This window comes from Myxine glutinosa, chromosome 2 (assembly GCF_964187855.1).
Source record: "Myxine glutinosa chromosome 2, kmMyxGlut1.1, whole genome shotgun sequence".
Classification (NCBI taxonomy): Eukaryota; Metazoa; Chordata; class Myxini; order Myxiniformes; family Myxinidae; genus Myxine; species Myxine glutinosa.
Window position 1 is genome coordinate 7,689,393 of NC_136262.1, and position 20,136 is coordinate 7,709,528.

Here is a 20,136-nt window from a genome sequence, read left to right on the forward strand (position 1 = left end):
AGATGGTTTGGTCATATATTGAGGAAGGATGAAAGTGACTGGTTGAGAAGAGTGATGGAAATGAATGTAGAAGGAAGTAGAGGACGGGGAAGACCGAGAAAGACTTGGCTAAAGATGGTGGAAGAAGAAATGCGGGCAAGGGGGTTAACAAGGTGAGATGCAGAAAATAGGGCAAAATGGAGAAGGTTGTCATGGGGACCGCAAGGCTAACCCCCGCTCTAGCAGGGAAAATGGCCTTAAATTGCCTGTTGTTGTGTCCTTGTATATACATATATATACATATATATACATTACATCAGATCAGATCAGTGCATCTTCTATGCATAGCCATATATTTTAAGTTACAAACTCCAAACTCGGGTTACAAATACAACTTTGTGTGGGGGCAACATGGGGTATGTGGCCACGGCCTCACAGGAGTGTGGGGGATGGCAGGAGACCTGTAAATTATTATCGATGTAAATGTGTACTGTGTAGCCCCACCTGGTGGTGGAGGCAGAAGGTATTACAATTGCCTTTTTTACCTGGGCAACGCTGAGGTTAAAGCACTCTTCACATGGGTAACTTAATTTTGTCAAACAGGATGATTAATTGCTCAGCAAAGTGATGGGTCGGCTCCGCTAGTGTGTGTGAGTGTATTTGTATGTGTATGTATGTATGTATGTATGTATGTATGTATGTATGTATATACATATATATATAGTTATATTTATGGGTGGGTGGGGACACAATAGTTATAAGGTCTTAAGCACCATTTATATTTGCATTGCGCTTTGGAATTTTTCTGGAGTACGATGTTGCCAAATGCAATGTGTCGGTAGCCGTTCTCCAAGATAAATCTGGCTCAAAGTCCAACAGGCCAGGCAAAGATGCATTTTACCATACCTTTGTAAATAATATTTCTTCATCCTTTCCAGCATTTGTATCCAGGAAGTAGATGTGGTCTCTGGTAAGACACAAACATTCCCCAGAACATTTGTGAACACTCTGTCTCTCTCTCTCTCTCTGAGAATAAAAACCAACATTAACAAGCATAAAGTATAACCCACCTGGCTGCGACAATGAACGCGTGGTCAAGCTTCAAGAGAAGTTGTACATCCATCAGAGCACTTGAACCTTGAACCTCAGAACCCGGACCATGACCAAGAAATGTTGGGAAGCGCATCATATCTGTACATATGGAACACGACACACGAAGGGAGTAATGACACATACCTGCCGCCATAAAAACCCAGAAAACCCAGAGTCAAACTGAACTCCTTTTGTTATTATCAAAATCTTTGGATAAAAATTGGAATCCGCCTTCATGTCCCACAGTGAACTCCTTGTCTCCTTTGTCTACGAGGAGAAATCAAATTGTTTGTTTCGCTCGAAGGATAAATTTGAAAAAAAGGAAATAACTCATTGTGAGAGAATTGTTTAAGGAAACAAAGCCCAATGACAATTTGTGTCTGAAAACAAACATCTCAGCATCTCACATTGTTCTAAACCTTAATAAACCCTCAGGAGAATGGTGGAGGAAGGATGGAGGAGAGTGGCAAGGTGCGCGTTTTGTTTTTTATTATTCTTTTCTTTTAAGGAAGATAAGGAAAAATGTAGGGGGTTTAAAGAGGATCGGGGTTGTGGAGGACAAGGAAGAAATGTGGTGCCAATTACCTTATATTAATTAATTAATTACAAGCTCGATGTGTGTACAGGTGTTTGAGGTGGAATCTCACGGATATTCAATCTAGCTTTACCCATATAACCCACAGATTGATTGCAATTCTGAAAGCAATTTCATACAAGCAGTTAGACACAGGTAAAAACTGCCAATAATTTTGGCCTCACAAGACTTTCGGGAGCCTTTAGGAGTCTGACCTAGAAACTTTCTCAAAAGGATTTGCCAATTCCAATTCGTCCTGTATTTAGACAGTTTTCACAAGGATAATACACCGCACGTATCCTGGCAACGAATGGCCTACCTCTCAAGCCAACAGCTGCCATAGAGTTAGTGAGGATAGCGAGAGTGCTTTGCAGAACACTACCACTAATTTATATCATTGATAATTCTAAATATCGCGATTAATTAAAATAATCTCATCACACGTGGGTATGGATACCTTTTTGGGACTTGGTGGCGTGTGTGGAGCACTTCTGTATTGATCACGAGGGTCATGATCGATGTTTCATTTGTTTGCTGCGTTTTAGTTCGCCACGGATAACTGGGAGATGCGAGTTGTCCGTGGCCTCACAAACAGTCAGCAGTCTCGCAGACATTGTCAGCGGCCACCTACACCTTGTCTGCGGCCGTGCAAACTTTGTCCGTGACTGCCCACACCTTGTCCGCAATCACCCACACATTGTCCGCAGCAGTACCTGTATTAATCGTGGCTGAGCAAACATGTTCGGCCTCGCAAACGTTGTCCGCGGCCTCGCAAACATTGACCACGGACGCACAAGTCTTGTCGCCAACTCCCTCCAGCTTGCCCTCAACGCCCACACCTTGTTCTTAGCCGCCCAAAATGGCTGCAGCCGCCCACGCCTTGTCTGCTGACACAAACTCCACGTCTGCGGCCATGCAAGCATTGTCCGTGGCCATCCCCACGTTGGCCGCGGCTGCACAAATGTGTGGCACTTGCAAACGTTGTCGAAAGCAGCATAAACATTGTCCATATGGGTGGTGAATACAAATAAAATATATATTTGAATTTTTTTTTCTTTTTATCTTCCCCAATATTATTGCAAATTAATGTAACTCTATTATCGGTTTCATAAGTACTGTCAGACCCCGCTATTCGCGATTCCGCTATTCCGTTATTCGGCGATTCCACTATTCGCGATTCCGCTATTCGCGATTCCGTTATTCGTGATTCCGCTATTCACGATTCCGCTATTCGCAATTCCGCTATTCGCAATTCCGCTATTCGGCGATTCCGCTATTCACGATTCCGCTATTCACGATTCCGCTATTCGCGATTCTGCTATTCACGATTCCGCTATTCGCGATTCCGCTATTTGGCATTCCGCTATTCGCCATTCCGCTATTTGTGATTCCGCGATTCCGCTATTCGCGATTCCGCTATTCGCGATTCCGCTATTCGCGATTCCGCTATTCCGGGTGATAAAATGCGACCCGTTTCTCGATTCGCAGAAAAGTGTCCCGCAAATTCACGGTTTTTTTTCTATTCGCAGCCGTGTTCCGTGTTTCTTTATATAAGGGATAGAAAAGTTCATATAAAGGGGCGCCCTACACCTGTCAAATAAAATACATTTCCTTCTTCATGCAGGTGTATAAATCAAATTAGCGCCCCTTTATATGAACTTTTCCAGAGCATTACTTGGTTCCTCCTCAGAACACAAGGGTCGTCCAGCATGCACACGAGATTTCTTGAATGCCCCTTATTTTGTATTGTTTGGCATTTTCTACAAGCTATGGAATGTCCCTTCTTTTCTCTACTTTGCCACATGGCACATCCCACATATAAAGGGGCCTTTTCTATACCCCTGGCATTTTACCCAAGTATGTCCCTTCTTTTCTATAGTTTGCCACATGGCACATACCCTTATATAAAGGGGCCTTTTCTATACCCCTGGCATTTTACCCAAGTATGTCCCTTCTTTTCTATAGTTTGCCACATGGCACATACCCTTATATAAAGGGGCCTTTTCTATACCCCTGGCATTTTACCCAAGTATGTCCCTTCTTTTCTATAGTTTGCCACATGGCACATACCCTTATATAAAGGGGCCTTTTCTATACCCCTGGCATTTTACCCAAGTATGTCCCTTCTTTTCTATAGTTTGCCACATGGCACATACCCTTATATAAAGGGGCCTTTTCTATGCCCCTGGCATTTTTCACAAAATACATTTTAAATACGAACAAAATGCATTTGTTCATCATGCAAGACTTTATTCGAGACGATATAAAAGACTTGGAAAACTAAGGGGAAAAAAATATTCAACCCAGACAGGATTCGAACCCACAATCCCCAGCTTGGGAGTCTGATGCTTTATCCATTAGGCCATTGAGCCAACACATTAAAATTTCTTTTTTAAACACGGGTGATGAAGGTTGTGGTAAAGTTTCATCAAAATATTATGTGTAGTTTCAGAGAAAAAAGCAAATTCCTATTTTGGGGGGTCAAACCTGGATCCACTTTGACCCCGATTTTTTTTATGCCGTGAACAAACTTTAGTCACAACACAACAAATATCATTTGTGCCAAATCTGGTCGCAATCCCTTCAGCGGTTTCGGAGAAGAAGTTTCAAGTGTTTACGGACGGGCGGACTGACGGACGGACAACGCGCCATCGCATGAGCTCCCTTGAACTTCGTTCCAGGTGAGCTAAAGAATAACCTCTTATCCATGTCACCCTCCTCACGGTTATATCAGAACGAGCTGATTTGTTACACGGTCATGGATTGCTTAACCCTAATGTATGGCTGTTCAAAAATTACGTAACACTATTTTTTAGTAATTTTGTGTACCATAACACTTGGTGACGGAACCGAACGCTTGACGATGCGTTCTGACATAACGCGTGTTCCGAAGCGCTTGATTAAACATTAATATTATTCGACATATGATTATATTTTTTGGGGTCCTTCATGATGAATAACACTCAAACCAAACTAAGCTTATGAAAATGTGATGCCACAAACCCGGGCAGTGTAAAATCAGCAGAGGCTTGCAGGCCTGATGTCTTAGGCCCACTAGAAAACTATGATTGCGGCCATATCATTTTGTCTTGGTGCCATGGTGGGTGGAGTCAAGTGACCAGATGTCAGTGTGGTCCGACAGCTGTCCGACCAATGGGTGTACATTACAAAAATCAACCCACAACAACAACAACAACAACAACAACAACACAATGGTCTTGTAGAGCTGTGAAAAAAATGTATCACTGGAGGTTCAATGGAAAAAGTCGTAGACAAGTTCAAAGTTCACTCACCAAAGTCACCACTGGGTGAAGAAAAGCTGTTGGTAGTGTGCTTGAGTCATATGAAGGTCTTCCAAGAGCCTTCAATTAAGTGTACCGGTAAGAACAAAGATAACTATTGATACAATATATAGGGTCATGGAAGAGCAAAGCAACAAAGTCTAAAAAGGCAACGTACTGACTGACACTCGGCCAATGAGTCGGACAACAAAACGCAAGGGAATGAATGAACTGGACAAGAGGAGAGAGAGGAGAGAGAGGAGAGAGAGAGGAGAGAGGAGAGACGAGAGAGGAGAGAGGGGAGAGGAGAGACGAGAGACGAGAGAGGACAGAGACGAGAGAGGAGAGACGAGAGAGGACAGAGGGGAGAGACGAGAGAGGGGAGAGAAGAGAGAGGGGAGAGGGGAGAGAGGGGAGAGACGAGAGATGAGAGAGGGGAGAGACAAGAGACGAGAGACGAGAGAGGAGAGAGGAGAGAGGAGAGAGGGGAGAGGGGAGAGGGGAGAGGGGAGAGGGGAGAGGGGAGAAGGGAGAGGGGAGAGAGGAGAGAGGAGAGGGGAGAGAGGAGAGAGGAGAGGGGAGAGGGGAGAGGAGAGAGGAGAGGGGAGAGGGGAGAGGGGAGAGAGGAGAGGGGAGAGAGGAGAGGGGAGAGGGGAGAGGAGAGGGGAGAGGAGAGGGGAGAGGGGAGAGGAGAGGGGAGAGGAGAGGGGAGGGGAGAGGGGAGAGGAGAGAGGAGAGGGGAGAGGGGAGAGGGGAGAGGGGAGAGAGGAGAGGGGAGAGGAGAGGGGAGAGGAGAGAGGAGAGACGAGAGACGAGAGACGACGGGAGACGGGAGAGAGAGAGAGAGAGAGAGAGAGAGAGAGAGGGGGGGGGGGGTAGGAAACATGATTGATGATTATTCATAGCACAGCTAAAATTCATAGCACGAGTGTTAAAAAGCGCGTGAATGCAATCTGTCTGGAAGCCATAATCTTGGGGTGGGAGAGGGGGAAGTTGGGGTTAGGATCATGGAAGAGCTAAAACGACAGAACATATTGGAAAGGAGGAGGGAACACACCAACAACAAGGTAGAGGGACACATTATAAAGACTCTTAGAGGAAGAATGAGCTCAAAGGGAGGGGAGGAGGACACCGGATGTGAACAAGTTGGATCCAAAGTCAAACACAGGGAGAGGAAGGGAAAAGCAGGAATGAAACAGAAATGGAACAAACAAAACACGAAAAAGGGAATGAAGTGGAGGGGAGGAAAATAGCATAACCTGGAAAGGAAGGATTGGGCTTGCCGAGGGTTAAAGAGGGTAGAAAACATCCTGAGCAGGGATGAGCTGAGGTAGTGGAGAACAGACATCTTGAAGTTCTGGAGGAAAGAATTGGATTGAACACATCGAGGAAGTCGGTTCCACAGGTGAAAGAAAAGAGAATCAATTTTTGTTTAATTATCGTAAAATCATTTGAATTTTGAAAATGTAACGACAATCAAATTCTGGTCACACCGGATGTCGATTTGCTGACATTAGTTGGTGAACGATGAAGATCCCACGGTGTCCTTCAGGAAGAAGAAGCGAGTTATCGCCGGCAACCTGACCAAATTCAAAACTCCTACTCTAACCTACAGGGGGCACTGCATCAGTGGCACAGCTGCACCCCGAAACGATCATACTACGCATAGCCATGTGCTGCATACAAAGAGGAAGAAGAAGAAGAGGCAGGAAAACAATCATAAGTTGGCGATACGAGCTCAGGCTTTGCTTTGCTTTGCTGGGCCTAACTAGCTCAGGCTTTGCTTTGCTGGGCCTAACTAGCTCAGGCTTTGCTTTGCTGGGCCTAACTAGCTCAGGCTTTGCTTTGCTTTGCTGGCCTAACTAGCTCAGGCTTTGCTTTGCTGGGCCTAACTAGCTCAGGCTTTGCTTTGCTTTGCTGGCCTAACTAGCTCAGGCTTTGCTTTGCTGGGCCTAACTAGCTCAGGCTTTGCTTTGCTGGGCCTAACTAGCTCAGGCTTTGCTTTGCTGGGCCTAACTAGCTCAGGCTTTGCTTTGCTGGGCCTAACTAGCTCAGGCTTTGCTTTGCTGGGCCTAACTAGCTCAGGCTTTGCTTTGCTGGGCCTAACTAGCTCAGGCTTTGCTGGGCCTAACTAGCTCAGGCTTTGCTATGCTTTGCTGGGCCTAACTAGCTCAGGCTTTGCTTTGCTTTGCTGGGCCTAACTAGCTCAGGCTTTGCTTTGCTTTGCTGGCCTAACTAGCTCAGGCTTTGCTTTGCTGGGCCTAACTAGCTCAGGCTTTGCTTTGCTGGGCCTAACTAGCTCAGGCTTTGCTTTGCTGGGCCTAACTAGCTCAGGCTTTGCTTTGCTGGGCCTAACTAGCTCAGGCTTTGCTGGGCCTAACTAGCTCAGGCTTTGCTATGCTTTGCTGGGCCTAACTAGCTCAGGCTTTGCTTTGCTTTGCTGGGCCTAACTAGCTCAGGCTTTGCTTTGCTGGGCCTAACTAGCTCAGGCTTTGCTTTGCTGGGCCTAACTAGCTCAGGCTTTGCTTTGCTGGGCCTAACTAGCTCAGGCTTTGCTTTGCTTTGCTGGGCCTAACTAGCTCAGACTTTGCTTAGCTTTGCTGGGCCTAACTAGCTCAGACTTTGCTTAGCTTTGCTGGGCCTAACTAGCTCAGGCTTTGCTTTGCTTTGCTGGGCCTAACTAGGTCAGGCTTTGCTTTGCTTTGCTGGGCCTAACTAGCTCAGGCATTGCTTTGCTTTGCTGGGCCTAACTAGCTCAGGCTTTGCTTAGCTTTGCTGGGCCTAACTAGCTCAGGCTTTGCTTTGCTTTGCTGGGCCTAACTAGCTCAGGCTTTGCTTAGCTTTGCTGGGCCTAACTAGCTCAGGCTTTGCTTAGCTTTGCTGGGCCTAACTAGCTCAGGCTTTGCTTAACTTGGCATAATTGCCGCCTCCTTTGTTTGAGTTCCTTGTAAAGGAACATATAGAAAAAGAGGAAGAAAGGAAGGGGGAAAAGGAAGAGGGAGATGTAAGAGAAGCATTCAAAACTCACATTCAGCATCCAACACATCGGCTGGTACAAGATCTTGGGCCAAGGTCAAGGCGAGGTCAGGTAGAGCAAGCAGGAAGAGCAGCAGCAAAGTCCACATAGTGCGCGAAGCGTCCGGTCAAATTTTCATTGCTCAAGTTGGAAGTGGATTCTTCTCTGCATTTCCATCATCGTCGCGGTGGTCCCGTCACCTTCGTCCAAGTCCTTTTCCAAGTCTTCTTCCTCCTGCCGAGTTTCCTCCTTGCTGGTTCCGCTTCATTATTAACACTCCGTCTGCGAAAGGATTGACAATATTATAATTTATATGCAACGGAGAATGTCCAACAACGACGCCATTTAATTTTTATTCCCTCTTTACTGAAACGTTTAAAAAAAAAAAAAAACTTGTTGCTTCATTAAGAAACTGTTTAGATCAAGTTAAGTTTTGGCCTTGGCAGAATTATTCTCCAAATGATTAACCGGCACTTCCACTTCAATGCCACGCTGGATTGACGTTGATTAAGCCTTATTGGGGTCACTTTGCCTTGACCTTCAAACACCCAATGGTTTATTCAATGGGATTGGATGGGAAGGACCAGGATCCTCCTGGTCAAAGTCATCATATTTTCCCCAAATGCTCCTAATAATTATTTATCGACACCGTGTCCAATTTCCTATCCATGGTGGACTTCCGAAGGATGCTGCGAAGTTCAGCAACTTCACATGTTCAGCAACAAACAAGGAGGCAACTTCATTTTCACTCCAAAAGATTATGGGATTGGATGGGAAGGAAGGATCAGGAAGGATCGGGAATGCATCCGCATGGAATTCAAGATGCATCATTTTCAGCTAAAAGAGAATAATGAACTTGGATTGAATAATGAACTTGGATTGAATAATGCACTTGGATTGAATAATGAACTTGGAATGAATAATGAACTGGGATTCAATAATGAACTTGGATTCAATAATGAACTTGGAATGAATAATGAACTTGGAATGAATAATGAACTTGGAATGAATAATGAACTTGGAATGAATAATGAACTTGGAATGACTAATGAACTTGGAATGAATAATGAACTTGGATTGAATAATGAACTTTTTTTTTTTTTTTTTTTTTTTTTTTTTTTTTTTTTTTTTTTTTTTTTTTTTTTTTTTTTTTTTTTTTTTTTTTTTTTTTTGTATACAAGATCGAGGCTCGTGAAAGAGCGAACATTAATCACACAGAAAGACAAACAGACACATAAAACATATAACATCGGGAGCGGTAGACAAGATGGGGAGAGAGGGGGAAGGACACAAACACAACATTTGAGAGCAGGGACCGAGAGACATGGAGACATCGAGAGATCTGAGAGAGGGCGAGGGCTTTGGGGGGGGGGGGCATGGGAAGGGGGCGGTGGGAGAGGTATAAAACATATGGACACTGCCAGGACTTCCAGGAAAGAAGTTGGAATTTCAAACAAGGTGGATCTGGGGTGAATTAGCGGGGGTAGAAAAGATCAAGGTTTTGGATGGGGGAAGATAAGAGATGGTGGTGAACAGCTGTTTTAAAGACCTGGAGGGAGGAGTGGGATTGAAGGGAGTGAGGGAGTTTGTTCCAGAGGCGGGAGAAAAGAGGAATGAAAGAGTGAAGGTGAGCAGAGAGCCGAGATTTCGGCAGTTTAACCATCAGAGGGTTGCTGGCAGATCTTGTGCGACCTGTAGGAATATTTGGGGGACAGAGCACAGAGAGAGCTGGGGGTGCAAGGCCGGAGAGGAGTCGGTAGAAGACAGAAAGACCACCTACCTGCCTGCGGTGAGTGAGTGAAAGGCCCTCAGAGATAGCTTCATCGCGGGAGATTCCAATAATTCTGAAAGCTTTGGTTTCAACAGCGTGAAGCCGAGCTAGGTGTGAGGCAGGAGCACCGGCCCATAGGGGAGAACAGTATTCCATTGAGCTGCGGATGAAAGCCTTGTATGTGGCGAGGAGCTCAGGTGTGCCGAGGAAGGACTTCGCACGACGGAGGATGCCCAGTCGGCGACTGGCTTTGGAGGCCAGCTTGGAAATGTGGTTTTCCCAAGAAAGATCATGGCAGATAGTGAGACCCAAAATCTTGAGCGACAGAACTTCTTGGAGAGGATTGTTGAGAAAGTAGATGGGAGGGTTGTCCAGTCGATCCTTTCGGAGAGACATAGTAAGAGTGTGAGATTTGTCAGGATTGAAAGACATGTTCCACTTGTTTGACCAGTCTGTGATTTTGTCCAGGTCTTCAGAGAGTGAGGAGGCAGCAGACTGCCGATCTGAGGGAAGAGGAATTGGAGCGGCAGAGAGTGGAGTCATCAGCAAAGAGATAGAGAGGATTTTCGAGAGAGTCAGAGAGATCATTGATGAAGACCAGAAAAAGCACGGGGCCCAGAACACTGCCTTGGGGAACTCCAGCCTGAACAGGAAGAGGAGATGAGAGAAACCCATTCAGGGCCACACGTTGACGACGACTAGAGAGGAAGTCCGCCAGCCATGCGTGGAGATTTCCATGGATACCAAAGGAGGAGAGTTTGGTGAGCAGAGCGGGGTGCCAGACCGTGTCGAAGGCACGTGATATGTCGAGGGAGACAGCTCTAATTTCCTGTTTGGCATTGAGGACCTCCATCCATTGTTGAGACAGCAGAAGCAGCATGTCCAGAGTAGAGTGACCTGGTCTGAAACCAAATTGATGATCAGAGATCAAGCCATTGGAGAAGAGGAAAGATTTCATATCCGAAGCAATGATGGATTCCATGACTTTGCTGATAATTGGGAGAAGGCTGATTGGTCTGTAGTTGCTAGGATCTGTTTTTGCACCTTTTTTGTGCAAAGCGGTGATGTTGGCTGATTTCCAAGCAGATGGCAGTTGACCTTGAGCAAAAGAGAGGGTGAAGAGAACAGAGAGAGGGTGAGATAGAGCAGCAGAGCAGGATTTTAGGACCCGTGGGCTGATGCTGTCGGGTCCAGTTGCAGAATCAGAGTCGAGGGTTGACAGAAACTTTTCCACCTTGTCAGGAGGAAAGGACACGGAGTCCAGGAGCAGCAGGGTACGACTGGGTATGGTGGGTACAGAGAGGGATGGGTTTGGGACACAAGATTTAGAGGCAAACACAGAGTTGAGGCATTCAGCTTTTTCACGTGCGGAGTCAGAGCTGTGTAGCCGTTTGAGGTAAGGGAGGGGATGGAGGGGGAACAAACACCAGAAACGGATTTGACCAGACGCCACCAGGATTTGGAAGAGGGAGACAGATAAGAGAGTTCGGTCTTGAGAACGGAGAGATATTGTTTCCTGGCTCTCCTGAGGGTGGACACACACTTGTTTCGGGCTTTGTGAAAGGAAATGAGATTTCCTTCCGTTGGATTTGCTTTCCAGGAGACGAAGGCAAGTTGTTTCTGGGCAACAGCCTCACCACAAGATTCCGTGTACCATGGACGGGAGGAAGGGTATGACAACTGAAGACGAGATGGGATAAATCTGTGCATGAGAGAGAGCAATTTACTTTGGAAGAATTCCCAGGATGAGTTGATGTCAGAGGTGGTAGAGATGGGAGACCAGTCCAGATGATTGATGGCTGCTTGAAGACCGTGCCAGTTGGCCTGAGTGAAATGCCAGACTCGTCGACGCTGAGCAGGCTCCCTGAGGATGGTCAGAGAGATGTCCACTTTAACAAGGACATGATCAGATGAGCCGATCGGAGCAGAAGAAGAGCAGCAGACATTTTCAGGGAAGTTAGTCATAACCAAGTCCAGAAGAGAAGATGTTCCGTTGACTGAGATCCGGGTCGGGAAATTGACAGATTGTGTCAGTCCCAGTGAGTCGCAGAAGTCCTTTGCTGAGGAGCCATGGCTGGTGAGAGAGGTACCCACACCCAGCCAACTGGCATGATGACAGTTGAAATCACCACATATGAGGAAGAGAGAGTTGGGATGAGTAGATAGAAGTTGGTCCATATCATCAGACAGCGAGATGTAGATGGAGTCATCACTGTTTGGTGGACGGTACAACACACATATGAACAAGAGGTGGGAGCGAAGGGGAAGCCGTAGCCAGAGGTATTCCTGGGGGTGAGGTGGAGAGAGTGCAGTGCAGGGCGAGTGAGGAAGAGAGTTTTTGATAAAGATAGCAACCCCGCCTCCAGGACGAGGCTCAGGTCTATCATACCGGAGGAGTGAGTAGCCCGGGAGAGATACTATGGAATCAGAGACGTCATAAAGGAGGAAAGTTTCTGTTAAGCAGATCACGTCTGGTTTGACAGAAGCAACCTGTATGGAGAGATCAGTTAAGTTTGAACGAAGGCCCCGGATGTTTGAGGTCCATACCGTTAATGAAGAGGAAGGGGGAGCATCAGATACAGAACAGGGGGGAGGAGGGGTAGGGTAAGATGTGGAAGAGGTGGAAGAGGTAGGGAGAGCTGTTGAAGGTGTGTCAGAGATGTCAGAATAGCTCGGAGAAAGGGAAGGATGGGGCGGACAAAAGGTTTGATGGTGATTGGGTGAGCCACAATGAGGTGTTATTTGAGGAGGGGGAAGAGCGAGGCAGAAGGTTGGGGGAGATGGAGGTGAGAGTTTGAAGGGGGAAGAAGCGGGGAGGACGCTTTGAGGAGGGGGAGTGAGAGGGGGGAAATTGAGAAGCAATGAGGGTGGGGAGATTTGAAGGGGAGGGGTGAGGGGGGAGTTTGGGAGGGAAGGGACAAGGGGAGGGATTTGAAAGGGATGGGATATAGGGGAGATTTGGAGGGGAGGGGTGAGGCAGGAGTCAAGGAGGGGAAGGGCGAGGGGGCGTCTTGGCGGGGAGGGGTGAGGGGGTAGTTTAGGAGGGAGGGGGCAAGGGGGGAGATTTGAAAGGGATGGGTGATGGGGAAGATTTGGAGGGGAGGGGTGATGGGGAAGATTTGGAGGGGAGGGGTTATGGGGAAGATTTGGAGGGGAGGGGTTATGGGGAAGATTTGGAGGGGAGGGGTGAGATTGGATTTTTGAAAGTGTACGATTTATGGGAAACGAACATTTATTGCAAAATGAGTTTCTTGTGACCTTCGAGTTAAAAATACGTTTAAGGACGCTGGATGGAGGATGGAGTGCAGGAGAGTTTAGGGAATGTAGAAAAAAGGCACAATAGGAGATGGATATTTTTTTTGGGATGAATTGATTTGGTGAGCAAGTCGAAAGCAGCCTTTTAAAGAAGAAGAAGAAAAAGGTGTTATAAAATATGACGGAATACATAACTTGAGGGGAAAGTGTAAACATTGAAGGTTAATGAGTGAAAACTATCTGGGGAAATGGGGGAGAAACACGTGGTCGAAGAACGAACGAACGAATAAGAATGAATAAACGAATGAGAACAGAGAAGGAAATGTTTTTTTTTTGTTTTTTTTTGTTTTTTTTTAGATGAGATTTACACAAGGAAGTAGGCTATGGGTGAAAAGACTGGGAATACAGAGAACGAAAGTTATTGGATCACAAACGACGGACCGCTGAGAGAAAAACAAAGCCTCAAGGTTGTACAGTGCACACTGTACAAGGCCTCAAGACACGACACGAATTAACACGATTTTCAATACAGGTATGAAAGATTTGCACCGAAAAATCTTCGTCGGGACACAATATACGTACAACACCATAAATAAATACAGTTTTAATGAAAATACAAATGGGAACAATCACTTAACTTCGATTTCAAATCGTTCGCGACGCGGCAAAGGCCTTGCTCGCGACACGGCAAACAGACGATCAATTTATGAAAGATAAACACCGAGAAACAACCAAAGTTGCACACAATAACTTCACACACCGAAAGATAAATACAGTTTCGACAAAATACAATTGTGAACAGACTTAACTTCGAAAAACGTGGAGACCGTGTGGAGCTTCGAAAATCCCTCCCACCGTCTCCGAGATCTCGCGAGATCTCCAATGAATGAATAATAATGAACTTGGAATGAATAATGAGCTTGGAATGATTAATGAACTTGGATTGAAGAATGAACTTGGAATGAATAATGAACTTGGAATGAATAATGAACTTGGATTGAATAATGAACTTGGAATGAATAATGAACTTGGAATGAATAATGAACTTGGAATGAATAATGAACTTGGAATGAATAATGAACTTGGATTGAATAATGAACTTGGAATGAATAATAAGCTTGGAATGAATAATGAACTTGGAATGACTAATGAACTTGGATTGAATAATGAACTTGGAATGAATAATGAACTTGGAATGAATAATGAACTTGGAATGAATAATGAACTTGGAATGAATAATGAACTTGGATTGAGGAATGAACCTGGAATGAATAATGAACTTGGAATGAATAATGAACTTGGAATGAATAATGAACTTGGATTGAATAATGAACTTGGATTGAAGAATGAACTTGGAATGAATAATGAACTTGGAATGAATAATGAACTTGGATTGAATAATGAACTTGGAATGAATAATGAACTTGGAATGAATAATGAACTTGGAATGAATAATGAACTTGGATTGAAGAATGAACTTGGAATGAATAATGAACTTGGATTGAAGAATGAACTTGGAATGAATAATGAACTTGGAATGAATAATGAACTTGGATTGAATAATGAACTTGGAATGAATAATGAACTTGGATTGAATAATGAACTTGGATTGAATAATGAACTTGGATTGAATAATGAACTTGGAATGAATAATGAACTTGGAATGAATAATGAACTTGGAATGAATAATGAACTTGGAATGAATAATGAACTTGGATTGAATAATGAACTTGGAATGAATAATGAACTTGGAATGAATAATGAACTTGGAATGAATAATGAACTTGGAATGAATAATGAACTTGGAATGAATAATGAACTTGGAATGACTAATGAACTTGGAATGACTAATGAACTTGGAATGAATAATGAACTTGGAATGAATAATGAACTTGGAATGAATAATGAACTTGGAATGACTAATGAACTTGGAATGAATAATGAACTTGGAATGACTAATGAACTTGGATTGAGGAAGACTGAAAAATGAAATGGAATGTTCAGAAATGGAAGGCCGTTGAATTGTTTTCAGTGCAAGGAAGTGAGATTACCATCATTAAAATGAAGAAGAAGATGATGATGCCCGGGAATGGAGGTCACATTCAGTGAATGAATGAATGAATGATCGTTTTAAGGCCATTTTCCCCGCTAGAGCGGGGGTTAACCTTGCGGGCCCCATGACCTCATGGTTCCCTGTTTGAGGCAATGTTTTTATGGCCGGATGCCCTTCCTGACGCCAACCCTTGGTCGCCTCTTACGATGCGCAGGGATACGGTGTACCTATTCTAAACCGGAGTACACACCGGGAGGTCACATTCAGTGTCAGGAGTAAAAGGTGTTTGACCCTTGTGAGCGGCTTCTGCAGAACCTGGTGTCACAAAGCATAATCCAGGTCCAGGCCTTGCTACCTCTCCTCCCTATCCTTCCGAACACCAAGCACAGACATCCTTCGGACAAATGTGTATCCTCCAATCATCACATCCTGCATCACTGTTTCCTCATCTAAACTTCCTCCGACAGACATCAAAAACATCCCTTTAGCAGAGATTCTCACATACTCCAGTCTCTTTCTCGAGATTGTTGGTGCTGCTGAAGCCGTTTCCTGGCATGGGTTGTGCTGGGTGGGTTGCCATTGCCTTCGCTGGGTTGTGCTGGGTGGGTTGCCATTGCCTTCGCTGGGTTGTGCTGGGTGGGTTGCCATTGCCTTCGCTGGGTTGTGCTGGGTGTGTTGCCATTGCCTTCGCTGGGTTGTGCTGGGTGGGTTGCCATTGCCTTCGCTGGGTTGTGCTGGGTGGGTTGCCATTGCCTTCGCTGGGTTGTGCTGGGTGGGTTGCCATTGCCTTCGCTGGGTTGTGCTGGGTGGGTTGCCATTGCCTTCGCTGGGTTGTGCTGGGTGGGTTGCCATTGCCTTCGCTGGGTTGTGCTGGGTGGGTTGCCATTGCCTTCGCTGGGTTGTGCTGGGTGGGTTGCCATTGCCTTCGCAGCAGTCAGTCAGGGCAGGGATTTTTAATCTGTTTGTGGCCAGAGATCACCGAGTCTTCGCGAAGAACACCGTGGATCTTAATGTCCACCAACACCAGCAGACAGGACATCCGGCTTAACGTAAATCCGAGGGATGGCATGCCTCGCCCTGCCAGCGAAACACCAGGACAGATTGTAGCTCGGTCGGGATTCAAACCCAGGCTGGACAGCTCAGCTCCCTCCAGGCCATCCTGCCAGTACTCATTCACTTCAACTTTCCCTGAATGCTCATAAGCAAATGCATTCTGGGTAATTTCTAGGCCATCCTGCCAGTACTCATTCACTTCAACTTTCCCTGAATGCTCATAAGCAAATGCATTCTGGGTAATTTTTAGACCGTCCTGCCAGTACTCATTCACTTCCACTTTCCCTGAATGCTCATAAGCAAATGCATTCTGGGTAATTTCTAGGCCATCCTGCCAGTACTCATTCACTTCAACTTTCCCTGAATGCTCATAAGCAAATGCATTCTGGGTAATTTTTAGACCGTCCTGCCAGTACTCATTCACTTCCACTTTCCCTGAATGCTCATAAGCAAATGCATTCTGGGTAATTTCTAGGCCATCCTGCCAGTACTCATTCACTTAAACTTTCCCTGAATGCTCATAAGCAAATGCATTCTGGGAAATTTCGAGGCCATCCTGCCAGTACTCATTCACTTCAACTGTCCCTGAATGCTCATAAGCAAATGCATTCTGGGTAATTTCTAGGCCATCCTGCCAGTACTCATTCACTTAAACTTTCCCTGAATGCTCATAAGCAAATGCATTCTGGGAAATTTCGAGGCCATCCTGCCAGTACTCATTCACTTCCACTTTCCCTGAATGCTCATAAGCAAATGCATTCTGGGTAATTTCTAGGCCATCCTGCCAGTACTCATTCACTTAAACTTTCCCTGAATGCTCATAAGCAAATGCATTCTGGGAAATTTCGAGGCCATCCTGCCAGTACTCATTCACTTCCACTTTCCCTGAATGCTCATAAGCAAATGCATTCTGGGTAATTTCTAGGCCATCCTGCCAGTACTCATTCACTTCAACTTTCCCTGAATGCTCATAAGCAAATGCATTCTGGGAAATTTCGAGGCCATCCTGCCAGTACTCATTCACTTCCACTTTCCCTGAATGCTCATAAGCAAATGCATTCTGGGTAATTTCTAGGCCATCCTGCCAGTACTCATTCACTTCAACTTTCCCTGAATGCTCATAAGCAAATGCATTCTGGGTAATTTCTAGGCCATCCTGCCAGTACTCATTCACTTCAACTTTCCTTGAATGCTCATAAGCAAATGCATTCTGGGTAATTTCTAGGCCATCCTGCCAGTACTCATTCACTTCAACTTTCCCTGAATGCTCATAAGCAAATGCATTCTGGGTAATTTCGAGGCCATCCTGCCAGTACTCATTCACTTCAACTTTCCTTGAATGCTCATAAGCAAATGCATTCTGGGAAATTTCTAGGCCATCCTGCCAGTACTCATTCACTTCAACTTTCCCTGAATGCTCATAAGCAAATGCATTCTGGGAAATTTCGAGGCCATCCTGCCAGTACTCATTCACTTCAACTGTCCCTGAATGTTCATAAGCAAATGCATTCTGGGTAATTTCTAGGCCATCCTGCCAGTACTCATTCACTTCCACTGTCCCTGAATGCTCATAAGCAAATGCATTCTGGGTAATTTCTAGGCCATCCTGCCAGTACTCATTCACTTCAACTTTCCCTGAATGCTCATAAGCAAATGCATTCTGGGTAATTGGATTTTGCCACCCACATTTAATCGATTTGCAGACATGGAAGGTTTTCATTTATATCTCGTATTAAATATGAATAAATCCAATTTTTAAAAGGCCTCAAGTTCAGCTTCAAGCTCGATGTGATAATTAAGGTTAATTGTATTCTTATGAATCAAAGGAAAACTTTTTCCCTTTAAATTTAAATGTGAAGCCCTGAAGGATCACCTGATACACCAGGTGTCCCTACATTATAAACATCGCGACACATGTTGTTATAATGAGGTATTTAGCATCGCGACACATGTTGTTATAATGAGGTATTTAGCTTTTTCCTCCTTTCACATAATAATGTATTCTACACATATTTAATCCATGGATAGAATCAACAGGACGTTGATCAAGGTGTGCGAACCACCGTGTGAAGCAAGGAGATGGTGGTGTTATCATCGTTAACCCTTCGTCGCTCCGACATGGACAGGAGGATGGCGGGAACTATGGTACCATCCCAAAGGTGGACCCATGCGCAGGTATCACGTGGTTAATCCATGCCATGGTACCATCCAAAAGGTGGACCCATGCGCAGGTATCACGTGGTTAATCCATGCCATGGTATCATCCCAAACGTGGACCCATGCGCAGGTATCACGTGGTTAATCCATGCCATGGTACCATCCCAAACGTGGACCCATGAGCAGGTATCACGTGGTTAATCCATGCCTTGGTACCACCCCAAACGTGGACCCTTGAGCAGGTGTCACGTCGTTAATCCATGCCTTGGTACCACCCCAAACGTGGACCCGTGAGCAGGTATCACGTGGTTAATCCATGCCATGGTACCACCCCAAACGTGGACCCATGAGCAGGTATCACGTGGTTAATCCATGCCATGGTACCATCCCAAACGTGGACCCATGAGCAGGTATCACGTGGTTAATCCATGCCTTGGTACCACCCCAAACGTGGACCCTTGAGCAGGTGTCACGTCGTTAATCCATGCCACGGTACCACCCCAAACGTGGACCCTTGAGCAGGTGTCACGTCGTTAATCCATGCCACGGTACCACCCCAAACGTGGACCCTTGAGCAGGTGTCACGTCGTTAATCCATGCCTTCGTACCATCCCAAACGTGGACCCATGCGCAGGTATCACGTGGTTAATCCATGCCTTCGTACCACCCCAAACGTGTGCTTCACAATGTAACATCGATTGCTTCACAATGTAACACCGATTGCTTCACAATGTAACACCGATTGCTTCACAATGTAACACCGATTGCTTCACAATGTAACACCGATTGCTTCACAATGTAACACACCGATTGCTTCACAATGTAACACACCGATTGTTTCACAATGTAACACACCGATTGCTTCACAATGTAACACACCGATTGCTTCACAATGTAACACACCGATTGCTTCACAATGTAACACACGATTGCTTCACAATGTAACACACGATTGCTTCACAACGTAACACACAATTGCTTCACAATGTAACACACAATTGCTTCACAAAGTAACACACCGATTGCTTCACAAAGTAACACACTGATTGCTTCACAATGTAACACACCGATTGCTTCACAATGTAACACACCGATTGCTTCACAATGTAACACACAATCGCTTCACAATGTAACACACCGATTGCTTCACAATGTAACACGCCGATTGCTTCACAATGTAACACACCGATTGCTTCACAATGTAACACACCGATTGCTTCACAATGTAACACACAATTGCTTCACAATGTAACACACAGATTGCTTCACAATGTAACACACCGATTGCTTCACAATGTAACACACCGATTGCTTCACAATGTAACACACCGATTGCTTCACAATGTAACACACAATTGCTTCACAATGTAACACACAGATTGCTTCACAATGTAACACACCGATTGCTTCACAATGTAACACACCGATTGCTTCACAATGTAACACACAATTGCTTCACAATGTAACACACAGATTGCTTCACAATGTAACACACCGATTGCTTCACAATGTAACACACCGATTGCTTCACAATGTAACACACAATTGCTTCACAATGTAACACACAGATTGCTTCACAATGTAACACACAATTGCTTCACAATGTAACACACCGATTGCTTCACAATGTAACACACCGATTGCTTCACAGTGTAACACAGATTGCTTCACAATGTAACACACAGATTGCTTCACAATGTAACACACAGAATGCTTCACAATGTAACACACAGATTGCTTCACAATGTAACACACCGATTGCTTCACAATGTAACACACAGATTGCTTCACAATGTAACACACAGATTGCTTCACAATGTAACACACAGATTGCTTCACAATGTAACACACAGATTGCTTCACAATGTAACACACTGTGTGCTTCACAATGTAACACACCGATTG

The 20,136-nt window shown here is 45.2% G+C and overlaps 1 protein-coding gene across 2 annotated transcripts in view; it reads right to left on the bottom strand.

Moving 5' to 3' along the window:
- The window catches only part of LOC137422074 (semaphorin-6A), a 159,955-nt gene that overhangs the window by 48,537 nt on the left and 91,282 nt on the right, over positions 1–20,136 (bottom strand). For both annotated transcript variants that reach the window (XM_068108799.2, XM_068108798.2), the window contains 3 exons: positions 7,955–8,224; positions 1,050–1,170; positions 886–946 (listed from right to left, as the gene is read on the bottom strand). In XM_068108799.2, the coding sequence (XP_067964900.2) occupies positions 886–946; positions 1,050–1,170; positions 7,955–8,051 (279 nt within the window). In that variant the 5' untranslated portion in view covers positions 8,052–8,224. The remainder of the gene's footprint in view (positions 1–885; positions 947–1,049; positions 1,171–7,954; positions 8,225–20,136) is intronic.